The 14386-nt window shown below is 40.6% G+C and overlaps 1 protein-coding gene across 4 annotated transcripts in view; it reads right to left on the minus strand.

Annotated features, from left to right (window-relative positions):
- The window catches only part of LOC106613341 (protein Atg16l2), a 74952-nt gene that overhangs the window by 23896 nt on the left and 36670 nt on the right, over nt 1-14386 (minus strand). For all 4 annotated transcript variants that reach the window (XM_045724878.1, XM_045724877.1, XM_045724879.1 and 1 more), the window contains one exon: nt 5521-5670. In XM_045724878.1, coding sequence (XP_045580834.1) covers nt 5521-5670 — 150 coding nt within the window. The remainder of the gene's footprint in view (nt 1-5520; nt 5671-14386) is intronic.

The following is a 14386-nucleotide window of genomic DNA, read 5'->3' on the forward strand; positions in this document are numbered from 1 at the left end:
GTCCAGGGTTAGTTCTATAGCGGAGGAGAGAACTAGAGATAGTCCAGGGTTAGTTCTATAGTGGAGGAGAGAACTAGAGATAGTCCAGGGTTAGTTCTATAGTGGAGGAGAGAACTAGAGATAGTCCAGGGTTAGTTCTATAGCGGAGGAGAGAACTAGAGATAGTCCAGGGTTAGTTCTATAGCGGAGGAGAGAACTAGAGATAGTCCAGGGTTAGTTCTATAGCGGAGGAGAGAACTAGAGATAGTCCAGGGTTAGTTCTATAGTGGAGGAGAGAACTAGAGATAGTCCAGGGTTAGTTCTATAGTGGAGGAGAGAACTAGAGATAGTCCAGGGTTAGTTCTATAGTGGAGGAGAGAACTAGAGATAGTCCAGGGTTAGTTCTATAGCGGAGGAGAGAACTAGAGATAGTCCAGGATTAGTTCTATAGCGGAGGAGAGAACTAGAGATAGTCCAGGGTTAGTTCTATAGCAGAGGAGAGAACTAGAGATAGTCCAGGGTTAGTTCTATAGTGGAGGAGAGAACTAGAGATAGTCCAGGGTTAGTTCTATAGTGGAGGAGAGAACTAGAGATAGTCCAGGGTTAGTTCTATAGTGGAGGAGAGAACTAGAGATAGTCCAGGGTTAGTTCTATAGTGGAGGAGAGAACTAGAGATAGTCCAGGGTTAGTTCTATAGTGGAGGAGAGAACTAGAGATAGTCCAGGGTTAGTTCTATAGCGGAGGAGAGAACTAGAGATAGTCCAGGGTTAGTTCTATAGTGGAGGAGAGAACTAGAGATAGTCCAGGGTTAGTTCTATAGTGGAGGAGAGAACTAGAGATAGTCCAGGGTTAGTTCTATAGTGGAGGAGAGAACTAGAGATAGTCCAGGGTTAGTTCTATAGTGGAGGAGAGAACTAGAGATAGTCCAGGGTTAGTTCTATAGTGGAGGAGAGAACTAGAGATAGTCCAGGGTTAGTTCTATAGCAGAGGAGAGACCTAGAGATAGTCCAGGGTTAGTTCTATAGTGGAGGAGAGAACTAGAGATAGTCCAGGGTTAGTTCTATAGCAGAGGAGAGAACTAGAGATAGTCCAGGGTTAGTTCTATAGTGGAGGAGAGAACTAGAGATAGTCCAGGGTTAGTTCTATAGTGGAGGAGAGAACTAGAGATAGTCCAGGGTTAGTTCTATAGTGGAGGAGAGAACTAGAGATAGTCCAGGGTTAGTTCTATAGCGGAGGAGAGAACTAGAGATAGTCCAGGGTTAGTTCTATAGTGGAGGAGAGAACTAGAGATAGTCCAGGGTTAGTTCTATAGCAGAGGAGAGAACTAGAGATAGTCCAGGGTTAGTTCTATAGTGGAGGAGAGAACTAGAGATAGTCCAGGGTTAGTTCTATAGTGGAGGAGAGAACTAGAGATAGTCCAGGGTTAGTTCTATAGTGGAGGAGAGAACTAGAGATAGTCCAGGGTTAGTTCTATAGCAGAGGAGAGACCTAGAGATAGTCCAGGGTTAGTTCTATAGTGGAGGAGAGAACTAGAGATAGTCCAGGGTTAGTTCTATAGCAGAGGAGAGAACTAGAGATAGTCCAGGGTTAGTTCTATAGTGGAGGAGAGAACTAGAGATAGTCCAGGGTTAGTTCTATAGTGGAGGAGAGAACTAGAGATAGTCCAGGGTTAGTTCTATAGTGGAGGAGAGAACTAGAGATAGTCCAGGGTTAGTTCTATAGCGGAGGAGAGAACTAGAGATAGTCCAGGGTTAGTTCGATAGTGGAGGAGAGAACTAGAGATAGTCCAGGGTTAGTTCTATAGCGGAGGAGAGAACTAGAGATAGTCCAGGGTTAGTTCTATAGTGGAGGAGAGAACTAGAGATAGTCCAGGGTTAGTTCTATAGCGGAGGAGAGAACTAGAGATAGTCCAGGGTTAGTTCTATAGCAGAGGAGAGAACTAGAGATAGTCCAGGGTTAGTTCTATAGTGGAGGAGAGAACTAGAGATAGTCCAGGGTTAGTTCTATAGTGGAGGAGAGAACTAGAGATAGTCCAGGGTTAGTTCTATAGTGGAGGAGAGAACTAGAGATAGTCCAGGGTTAGTTCTATAGTGGAGGAGAGAACTAGAGATAGTCCAGGGTTAGTTCTATAGTGGAGGAGAGAACTAGAGATAGTCCAGGGTTAGTTCTATAGCGGAGGAGAGAACTAGAGATAGTCCAGGGTTAGTTCTATAGTGGAGGAGAGAACTAGAGATAGTCCAGGGTTAGTTCTATAGTGGAGGAGAGAACTAGAGATAGTCCAGGGTTAGTTCTATAGCGGAGGAGAGAACTAGAGATAGTCCAGGGTTAGTTCTATAGCGGAGGAGAGAACTAGAGATAGTCCAGGGTTAGTTCGATAGCGGAGGAGAGAACTAGAGATAGTCCAGGGTTAGTTCTATAGCGGAGGAGAGAACTAGAGATAGTCCAGGGTTAGTTCTATAGTGGAGGAGAGAACTAGAGATAGTCCAGGGTTAGTTCTATAGCGGAGGAGAGAACTAGAGATAGTCCAGGGTTAGTTCTATAGTGGAGGAGAGAACTAGAGATAGTCCAGGGTTAGTTCTATAGCGGAGGAGAGAACTAGAGATAGTCCAGGGTTAGTTCTATAGCGGAGGAGAGAACTAGAGATAGTCCAGGGTTAGTTCTATAGCGGAGGAGAGAACTAGAGATAGTCCAGGGTTAGTTCTATAGCGGAGGAGAGAACTAGAGATAGTCCAGGGTTAGTTCTATAGCGGAGGAGAGAACTAGAGATAGTCCAGGGTTAGTTCTATAGCGGAGGAGAGAACTAGAGATAGTCCAGGGTTAGTTCTATAGCGGAGGAGAGAACTAGAGATAGTCCAGGGTTAGTTCTATAGCGGAGGAGAGAACTAGAGATAGTCCAGGGTTAGTTCTATAGCGGAGGAGAGAACTAGAGATAGTCCAGGGTTAGTTCTATAGTGGAGGAGAGAACTAGAGATAGTCCAGGGTTAGTTCTATAGTGGAGGAGAGAACTAGAGATAGTCCAGGGTTAGTTCTATAGTGGAGGAGAGAACTAGAGATAGTCCAGGGTTAGTTCTATAGTGGAGGAGAGAACTAGAGATAGTCCAGGGTTAGTTCTATAGTGGAGGAGAGAACTAGAGATAGTCCAGGGTTAGTTCTATAGCGGAGGAGAGAACTAGAGATAGTCCAGGGTTAGTTCTATAGCGGAGGAGAGAACTAGAGATAGTCCAGGGTTAGTTCTATAGTGGAGGAGAGAACTAGAGATAGTCCAGGGTTAGTTCTATAGTGGAGGAGAGAACTAGAGATAGTCCAGGGTTAGTTCTATAGTGGAGGAGAGAACTAGAGATAGTCCAGGGTTAGTTCTATAGCGGAGGAGAGAACTAGAGATAGTCCAGGGTTAGTTCTATAGCAGAGGAGAGAACTAGAGATAGTCCAGGGTTAGTTCTATAGTGGAGGAGAGAACTAGAGATAGTCCAGGGTTAGTTCTATAGCGGAGGAGAGAACTAGAGATAGTCCAGGGTTAGTTCTATAGTGGAGGAGAGAACTAGAGATAGTCCAGGGTTAGTTCTATAGTGGAGGAGAGAACTAGAGATAGTCCAGGGTTAGTTCTATAGCGGAGGAGAGAACTAGAGATAGTCCAGGGTTAGTTCTATAGCAGAGGAGAGAACTAGAGATAGTCCAGGGTTAGTTCTATAGTGGAGGAGAGAACTAGAGATAGTCCAGGGTTAGTTCTATAGTGGAGGAGAGAACTAGAGATAGTCCAGGGTTAGTTCTATAGTGGAGGAGAGAACTAGAGATAGTCCAGGGTTAGTTCTATAGTGGAGGAGAGAACTAGAGATAGTCCAGGGTTAGTTCTATAGTGGAGGAGAGAACTAGAGATAGTCCAGGGTTAGTTCTATAGCAGAGGAGAGAACTAGAGATAGTCCAGGGTTAGTTCTATAGTGGAGGAGAGAACTAGAGATAGTCCAGGGTTAGTTCTATAGTGGAGGAGAGAACTAGAGATAGTCCAGGGTTAGTTCTATAGTGGAGGAGAGAACTAGAGATAGTCCAGGGTTAGTTCTATAGCGGAGGAGAGAACTAGAGATAGTCCAGGGTTAGTTCTATAGCGGAGGAGAGAACTAGAGATAGTCCAGGGTTAGTTCTATAGTGGAGGAGAGAACTAGAGATAGTCCAGGGTTAGTTCTATAGTGGAGGAGAGAACTAGAGATAGTCCAGGGTTAGTTCTATAGTGGAGGAGAGAACTAGAGATAGTCCAGGGTTAGTTCTATAGCGGAGGAGAGAACTAGAGATAGTCCAGGGTTAGTTCTATAGCGGAGGAGAGAACTAGAGATAGTCCAGGGTTAGTTCTATAGTGGAGGAGAGAACTAGAGATAGTCCAGGGTTAGTTCTATAGCGGAGGAGAGAACTAGAGATAGTCCAGGGTTAGTTCTATAGCGGAGGAGAGAACTAGAGATAGTCCAGGGTTAGTTCTATAGCGGAGGAGAGAACTAGAGATAGTCCAGGGTTAGTTCTATAGCGGAGGAGAGAACTAGAGATAGTCCAGGGTTAGTTCTATAGCGGAGGAGAGAACTAGATATAGTCCAGGGTTAGTTCTATAGTGGAGGAGATAACTAGAGATAGTCCAGGGTTAGTTCTATAGTGGAGGAGAGAACTAGAGATAGTCCAGGGTTAGTTCTATAGTGGAGGAGAGAACTAGAGATAGTCCAGGGTTAGTTCTATAGTGGAGGAGAGAACTAGAGATAGTCCAGGGTTAGTTCTATAGTGGAGGAGAGAACTAGAGATAGTCCAGGGTTAGTTCTATAGCGGAGGAGAGAACTAGAGATAGTCCAGGGTTAGTTCTATAGCGGAGGAGAGAACTAGAGATAGTCCAGGGTTAGTTCTATAGTGGAGGAGAGAACCAGAGATAGTCCAGGGTTAGTTCTATAGCGGAGGAGAGAACTAGAGATAGTCCAGGGTTAGTTCTATAGCGGAGGAGAGAACTAGAGATAGTCCAGGGTTAGTTCTATAGCGGAGGAGAGAACTAGAGATAGTCCAGGGTTAGTTCTATAGTGGAGGAGAGAACTAGAGATAGTCCAGGGTTAGTTCTATAGTGGAGGAGAGTCATGTCAGAGATAGGCCAAAGGCTGTCAGTTGGTGATATTGAGTCTTTTCCATCTTACCGTCCAAACACATTGTCTGCACCCGGGCAATACACTGGTATCCCCCCCCCCCCCCCCCGTGGACCGCTTCGTACCTAATACATTTTCCATTCAGGCTGCAAAGGAGTCGATTTCCTCCTTAACTAGCAACATTTGGAAGTAGTTTTAGCTATTAGCATTGTGGTGTTTCATAAATAAAGTACACATATTTTGCCAAGATTTTTTCCCACCTTCTTGCCATTATATTTAGTTAAGGAGGAAATCGACTCCTTTGCAGCCTGAATGGAGAATTTATTAGGTACGAAGCGGTCCACGGGGGGGGGGATACCAGTGTATTGTCCCGGCTGCAGACAATGTGTTTGGACGGTAAGATGGAAAAGACTCAATATCGCTGCACCGGTCAGGCTACCTGAAGCATATCCTGGAGTTGTTCATGCGAAGGTCGACCACCTGCAGACTCTCGTCTCTGGAGCAGCTGAGGAGCTGGCGGTGGTCTGTAGAGATGTCCAGAGATGTTACTTTCCCCTGGAGAGGAACCTCCTGGGTACAGCTGGCAGCCCTGGGGAGGAGGGGAGGGAGGCGGGGGGAGAGAGGAGGGGGAGAGAGAGAGAGAGAGAGAGAGAGAGAGAGAGAGGAGGGGGGAGAGAGAGGAGCGGGAGAGAGAGAGAGAGAGAGAGAGGAGGGGGGGAGAGAGAGAGAGAGAGGAGGGGAGAGAGAGAGAGGAGGGGGGAGAGAGAGAGAGAGAGAGAGAGAGAGGAGGGGGGAGAGAGAGAGAGAGAGGAGGGGAGAGAGAGAGAGGAGGGGGAGAGAGAGAGAGAGAGAGAGAGAGAGAGAGAGAGAGAGAGGGGGTAAGGCAGTGAGTCACATCTCAACACGGTCTAGTAGAATGTTCCTTACTGTACTGTATGTAACATAGCAATGTTCCTTACTGTACTGTATGTAACATAGCAATGTGCCTTACTGTACTATATGTAACATAGCAATGTTCCTTACTGTACTGTATGTAACATAGCAATGTTCCTTACTGTACTGTATGTAACATAGCAATGTGCCTTACTGTACTGTATGTAACATAGCAATGTGCCTTACTGTACTATATGTAACATAGCAATGTGCCTTACTGTACTGTATGTAACATAGCAATGTTCCTTACTGTACTGTATGTAACATAGCAATGTGCCTTACTGTACTGTATGTAACATAGCAATGTGCCTTACTGTACTATATGTAACATAGCAATGTTCCTTACTGTACTGTATGTAACATAGCAATGTTCCTTACTGTACTGTATGTAACATAGCAATGTGCCTTACTGTACTGTATGTAACATAGCAATGTTCCTTACTGTACTGTATGTAACATAGCAATGTGCCTTACTGTACTGTATGTAACATAGCAATGTGCCTTACTGTACTGTATGTAACATAGCAATGTGCCTTACTGTACTGTATGTAACATAGCAATGTGCCTTACTGTACTGTATGTAACATAGCAATGTGCCTTACTGTACTGTATGTAACATAGCAATGTGCCTTACTGTACTGTATGTAACATAGCAATGTGCCTTACTGTACTGTATGTAACATAGCAATGTGCCTTACTGTACTGTAGCAGGTAGCAATGTGCCTTACTGTACTGTATGTAACATAGCAATGTTCCTTACTGTACTGTATGTAACATAGCAATGTGCCTTACTGTACTGTATGTAACATAGCAATGTGCCTTACTGTACTGTATGTAACATAGCAATGTGCCTTACTGTACTGTATGTAACATAGCAATGTGCCTTACTGTACTGTATGTAACATAGCAATGTTCCTTACTGTACTGTATGTAACATAGCAATGTGCCTTACTGTACTGTATGTAACATAGCAATGTGCCTTACTGTACTGTATGTAACATAGCAATGTGCCTTACTGTACTGTATGTAACATAGCAATGTGCCTTACTGTACTGTATGTAACATAGCAATGTGCCTTACTGTACTGTATGTAACATAGCAATGTGCCTTACTGTACTGTATGTAACATAGCAATGTGCCTTACTGTACTGTATGTAACATAGCAATGTGCCTTACTGTACTGTATGTAACATAGCAATGTGCCTTACTGTACTGTATGTAACATAGCAATGTGCCTTACTGTACTGTATGTAACATAGCAATGTGCCTTACTGTACTGTATGTAACATAGCAATGTGCCTTACTGTACTGTATGTAACATAGCAATGTGCCTTACTGTACTGTATGTAACATAGCAATGTGCCTTACTGTACTGTAGCAGGTAGTGTTAGGGTGTAAAGGTTATGGTTATGCAGGTCTATTGTAGGGTTAGGGTGTAAAGGATAGGGTTGTGTAGGTCTATTGTAGGGTTAGGGTTAGGGTTATGCAGGTCTATTGTAGGGTTAGGGTGTAAAGGTTAGGGTTATGCAGGTCTATTGTAAGGTTAGGGTGTAAAGGTTAGGGTTATGCAGGTCTATTGTAGGGTTAGGGTGTAAAGGTTAGGGTTATGCAGGTCTATTGTAAGGTTAGGGTTAGGGTTATGCAGGTCTATTGTAAGGTTAGGGTGTAAAGGTTAGGGTTATGCAGGTCTATTGTAGGCTTAGGGTGTAAAGGTTAGGGTTATGCAGGTCTATTGTAGGGTTCGGGTGTAAAGGTTAGGGTTATGCAGGTCTATTGTAGGGTTAGGGTGTAAAGGTTAGGGTTATGGTTATGCAGGTCTATTGTAGGGTTAGGGTGTAAAGGTTAGGGTTATGCAGGTCTATTGTAGGGTTAGGGTGTAAAGGTTAGGGTTATGCAGGTCTATTGTAGGGTTAGGGTGTAAAGGTTAGGGTTATGGTTATGCAGGTCTATTGTAGGGTTAGGGTGTAAAGGTTAGGGTTATGCAGGTCTATTGTAGGGTTAGGGTGTAAAGGTTAGGGTTATGCAGGTCTATTGTAAGGTTAGGGTGTAAAGTTTAGGGTTATGCAGGTCTATTGTAGGGTTAGGGTGTAAAGGTTAGGGTTATGCAGGTCTATTGTAGGCTTAGGGTGTAAAGGTTAGGGTTATGCAGGTCTATTGTAAGGTTAGGGTGTAAAGGTTATGGTTATGCAGGTCTATTGTAGGGTTAGGGTGTAAAGGTTAGGGTTATGCAGGTCTGTTGTAAGGTTAGGGTGTAAAGGTTAGGGTTATGCAGGTCTATTGTAGGGTTAGGGTGTAAAGGTTAGGGTTATGCAGGTCTATTGTAGGGTTAGGGTGTAAAGGTTAGGGTTATGCAGGTCTATTGTAGGGTTAGGGTGTAAAGGTTAGGGTTATGCAGGTCTATTGTAAGGTTAGGGTGTAAAGGTTAGGGTTATGCAGGTCTATTGTAGGGTTAGGGTGTAAAGGTTAGGGTTATGCAGGTCTATTGTAGGCTTAGGGTGTAAAGGTTAGGGTTATGCAGGTCTGTTGTAAGGTTAGGGTGTAAAGGTTAGGGTTATGCAGGTCTATTGTAGGGTTAGGGTGTAAAGGTTAGGGTTATGCAGGTCTATTGTAGGGTTAGGGTGTAAAGGTTAGGGTTATGCAGGTCTATTGTAGGGTTAGGGTGTAAAGGTTAGGGTTATGCAGGTCTGTTGTAGGGTTAGGGTTAGGGTTATGCAGGTCTATTGTAGGGTTAGGGTGTAAAGGTTAGGGTTATGCAGGTCTATTGTAGGGTTAGGGTGTAAAGGTTAGGGTTATGCAGGTCTATTGTAGGGTTAGGGTGTAAAGGTTAGGGTTATGCAGGTCTATTGTAGGGTTAGGGTGTAAAGGTTAGGGTTATGCAGGTCTATTGTAGGGTTAGGGTGTAAAGGTTAGGGTTATGCAGGTCTATTGTAGGGTTAGGGTGTAAAGGTTAGGGTTATGCAGGTCTATTGTAAGGTTAGGGTTAGGGTTATGCAGGTCTATTATAGGCTTAGGGTGTAAAGGTTAGGGTTATGCAGGTCTATTGTAGGGTTAGGGTGTAAAGGTTAGGGTTATGCAGGTCTGTTGTAAGGTTAGGGTTAGGGTTATGCAGGTCTATTGTAAGGTTAGGGTTAGGGTTATGCAGGTCTGTTGGGCTGTAGCGATTCACTAAATGAACACCAAATATGCAGCGTAGCAAATTTCCCCAATGTCATAACAGAGACAACCCCAAAGCAGAAGGGGTGTGGAGGGGGGTGTGGAGAGAGACTACTATGTGGGTTGACTGTTGCTAAGCGACAGTGGAACATGAGAGTCTGCAGTTGAGGACTAGCAGGGGAGTGAAAGAGAGATGTCAGAAAGACTGGCTCTGCTCCTGCTTGGAGCTAACAACAACCACCATCACCTCCAACACACAGAACACAGCAAGGGATAGAGAACATGTTCATCTAGGGACAATATCATGTCCACGGTAATGTAGAGAATAAAGACAATATCATGTCCATGGTAATGTAGAGAATAAAGACAATATAATGTCCATGGTAATGTAGAGAATAAAGACAATATAATGTACATGGTAATGTAGAGAATAAAGACAATATAATGTCCATGGTAATGTAGAGAATATAGACAATATAATGTCCATGGTAATGTAGAGAATAAAGACAATATAATGTACATGGTAATGTAGAGAATAAAGACAATATAATGTCCATGGTAATGTAGAGAAAAAAGACAATATAATGTCCATGGTAATGTAGAGAATAAAGACAATATAATATCCATGGTAATGTAGTGAAGAGACAATATAATGTCCATGGTAATGTAGAGAATATAGACAATATAATGTTCATGGTAATGTAGAGAATAAAGACAATATAATGTCCATGGTAATGTAGAGAATAAAGACAATATAATGTCCATGGTAATGTAGAGAATAAAGACAATATAATGTCCATGGTAATGTAGAGAATAAAGACAATATAATGTCCATGGTAATGTAGAGAATAAAGACAATATAATGTCCATGGTAATGTAGAGAATAAAGACAATATAATGTCCATGGTAATATAGAGAATTAAGACAATATAATGTCCATGGTAATGTAGAGAATATAGACAATATAATGTTCATGGTAATGTAGAGAATAAAGACAATATAATGTCCATGGTAATGTAGAGAATAAAGACAATATAATGTCCATGGTAATGTAGTGAATAAAGACAATATAATGTCCATGGTAATGTAGAGAAGAGACAATAGAACGTCCATGGTAATGTAGAGAAGAGACAATAGAACGTCCATGGTAATGTAGAGAATATAGACAATATAATGTCCATGGTAATGTAGAGAATAAAGACAATATAATGTCCATGGCAATGTAGAGAGAATATACAATATAATGTCCATGGTAATGTAGAGAGAAGAAAGACAATATAATGTCCATGGCAATGTAGAGAGAATATACAATATAATGTCCATGGCAATGTAGAGAGAATATACAATATAATGTCCATGGTAATGTAGAGAGAAGAAAGACAATATAATGTCCATGGTAATGTAGAGAGGTGACAATATAATGTCCATGGTAATGTAGAGAAGACAATATAATGTCTATGGTAATGTAGAGAATAAAGACAATATAATGGCCATGGTAATGTAGAGAATAAAGACAATATAATGTCCATGGTAATGTAGAGAATATAGACAATATAATGTTCATGGTAATGTAGTGAATAAAGACAATATAATGTTCATGGTAATGTAGAGAATAAAGGCAATATAATGTCCATGGTAATGTAGAGAATAAAGACAATATAATGTCCATGGTAATGTAGTGAAGAGACAATATAATGTCCATGGTAATGTAGAGAATAAAGACAATATAATGCCCATGGTAATGTAGAGAATAAAGACAATATAATGTCTATGGTAATGTAGAGAATAAAGACAATATAACATCAATGGTAATGTAGAGAGAAGAGACAATAGAATGTCCATGGTAATGTAGAGAATATAGACAATATAATGTCCATGGCAATGTAGAGAGAATATACAATATAATGTCCATGGTAATGTAGAGAGAAGAAAGACAATATAATGTCCATGGTAATGTAGAGAAGAGACAATATAATGTCCATGGCAATGTAGTGAAGAGACAATATAATGTCCATGGTAATGTAGAGAGAAGAGACAATATAATGTCTATGGTAATGTAGAGAAGAGACAATATAATGTCCATGGTAATGTAGAGAGAATATACAATATAAATGTCCATGATAATGTAGAGAATAGACAATATAACATCCATGGTAATGTAGAGAATAAAGACAATATAATGTCCATGGTAATGTAGAGAACATAGACAATATAATGTTCATGGTAATGTAGAGAATAAAGACAATATAATGTCCATGGTAATGTAGAGAATAAAGACAATATAATGTCCATGGTAATGTAGAGAATAAAGACAATATAATGTCCATGGTAATGTAGAGAAGAGACAATAGAACGTCCATGGTAATGTAGAGAAGAGACAATAGAACGTCCATGGTAATGTAGAGAATATAGACAATATAATGTCCATGGTAATGTAGAGAATAAAGACAATATAATGTCCATGGTAATGTAGAGAGAATATACAATATAATGTCCATGGTAATGTAGAGAGAAGAAAGACAATATAATGTCCATGGCAATGTAGAGAGAATATACAATATAATGTCCATGGCAATGTAGAGAGAATATACAATATAATGTCCATGGTAATGTAAAGAGAATAAAGACAATATAATGTCCATGGTAATGTAGAGAAGAGACAATAGAACGTCCATGGTAATGTAGAGAATATAGACAATATAATGTCCATGGCAATGTAGAGAGAATATACAATATAATGTCCATGGTAATGTAGAGAGAAGAAAGACAATATAATGTCCATGGTAATGTAGAGAAGAGACAATATAATGACCATGGTAATGTAGCGAATAAAGACAATATAATGTCCATGGTAATGTAGAGAATAAAGACAATATAATGTCCACGGTAATGTAGAGAGGTGACAATATAATGTCCATGGTAATGTAGAGAAGAAAGACAATATAATGTCTATGGTAATGTAGAGAATAAAGACAATATAATGGCCATGGTAATGTAGAGAATAAAGACAATATAATGTCCATGGTAATGTAGAGAATATAGACAATATAATGTTCATGGTAATGTAGAGAATAAAGACAATATAATGTTCATGGTAATGTTGGGAATAAAGACAATATAATGTTCATGGTAATGTAGAGAAGAAAGACAATATAATGTCCATGGTAATGTAGAGAATAAAGACAATATAATATCCATGGTAATGTAGTGAAGAGACAATATAATGTCCATGGTAATGTAGAGAATAAAGACAATATAATTTCCAGGGTAATGTAGAGAATAGACAATAGAATGTCCATGGTAATGTAGAGAATAAAGACAATAATGTCCATGGTAATGTAGAGAATAAAGACAATATAATGTCCATGGTAATGTAGAGAATATAGACAATATAATGACCATGGTAATGTAGAGAATAGAGACAATATAATGTCCACGGTTATGTAGAGAATAAAGACAATATAATGTCCATGGTAATGTAGAGAATAAAGACAATATATTGTCCATGGTAATGTAGAGAATAGACAATAGAATGTCCATGGTAATGTAGAGAATAAAGACAATATAATGTCTATGGTAATGTAGAGAATAAAGACAATATAATGTCCATGGTAATGTAGAGAATAAAGACAATATAATGTCTATGGTAATGTAGAGAATAAAGACAATATAACGTCCATGGTAATGTAGAGAGAAGATAGATAATATAATGTCCATGGTAATGTAGAGAAGAGACAATAGAATGTCCATGGTAATGTAGAGAATAGAGACAATATAATGTCCATGGCAATGTAGAGAGAATATACAATATAAATGTCCATGGTAATGTAGAGAATAGACAATATAACATCCATGGTAATGTAGAGAGAAGAGACAATATAATGTCCATGGTAATGTAGAGAGAATAGACAATATAATGTCCATGGTAATGTAGAGAGAAGCAATTAGATATAATGTACTAAATGGCAGATCAGAGAGAGGAGAGCTGAACAGGATCATATCTCTAGTATGTTCTGTGGTGATCTCCGTCATCTGTCAGCTATACAAGTGGATCTATGATCGGCTATGAAAAAGCCAACTGACATTTACTCCTGAGGTGCTGACTTGTTGCACCCTCCACAACCACTGTGATTATTATTATTTGACCCTGCTGGTCATTTATGAACATTTGAACATCTTGGCCATGTTCTGTTATAATCTCCACCCGGCACAGCCAGAAGAGGACTGGCCACCCCTCATAGCCTGGTTCCTCTCTAGGTTTCTAATCTCCACCCGGCACAGCCAGAAGAGGACTGGCCACCCCTCATAGCCTGGTTCCTCTCTAGGTTTCTTCCTAGGTTTTGGCCTGGGAGTTTTTCCTAGCCACCGTGCTTCTACACCTGCATTGCTTGCTGTTTGGGGTTTTAGGCTGGGTTTCTGTACAGCACTTTGAGATATCAGCTGATCTACGAAGGGTTTTATAAATACATTTGATTTTGATTTGATCTACTGTAATGTAAGGAAAAAGACAGACACTGAGCATTATGACCATGATAATAGCCCAAATCATAACACGTAATGATAATGCTAATTCATTTGGACATCGCCATTACAACTATATCAGGATGGATTAAAAAAATATAACTGGCTCGGGTATCAATTATCCACATTACTGTGAAGGTGTTAACAGTACGTCAGTTAGCCCAGCTGATACCAAACAGAAGAGGCTATATCCAGCATTAGCTAACCCTAAATTTACCATCAGCTAACCTTAACCCTATAGCTACTGTTAGCTAACCCTAACCCCATAGCTACTGTTAGCTAACCTTATAGCTACCGTTAGCTAACCCTAAATCTACTGTCAGCTAACCCTAAATCTACTGTCAGCTAACCCTATAGCTACTGTTAGCTAACCCTAAATCTACTGTTAGCTAACACTATAGCTACCGTTAGCTCCTAGACATTTAGATTTCACAATAACAGCATTTACAGTTGACCGGGGCAGCTCTAGCAGGGCAGAAATTTGACTTGTTGGAAAGGCGGCATCCTATAACGGTGCCACATTGAAAGTCGCTAAGCTCTTCAAAAAGGCCATTCTACTAACAGAGTTTGTCTATGGAGATTGCATGGCTGTGTGCTCGGGTGCAGCTGAAATAGCCGAATCTACTATTTTGAAGTGTTGTCCGCATACTTTTGTATATATAGTGCATCTACCATTAGCCAGTGTTGTAGTCGAGTCA

Source organism: Salmo salar, chromosome ssa09 (assembly GCF_905237065.1).
Source record: "Salmo salar chromosome ssa09, Ssal_v3.1, whole genome shotgun sequence".
Taxonomy (NCBI): domain Eukaryota; kingdom Metazoa; phylum Chordata; class Actinopteri; order Salmoniformes; family Salmonidae; genus Salmo; species Salmo salar.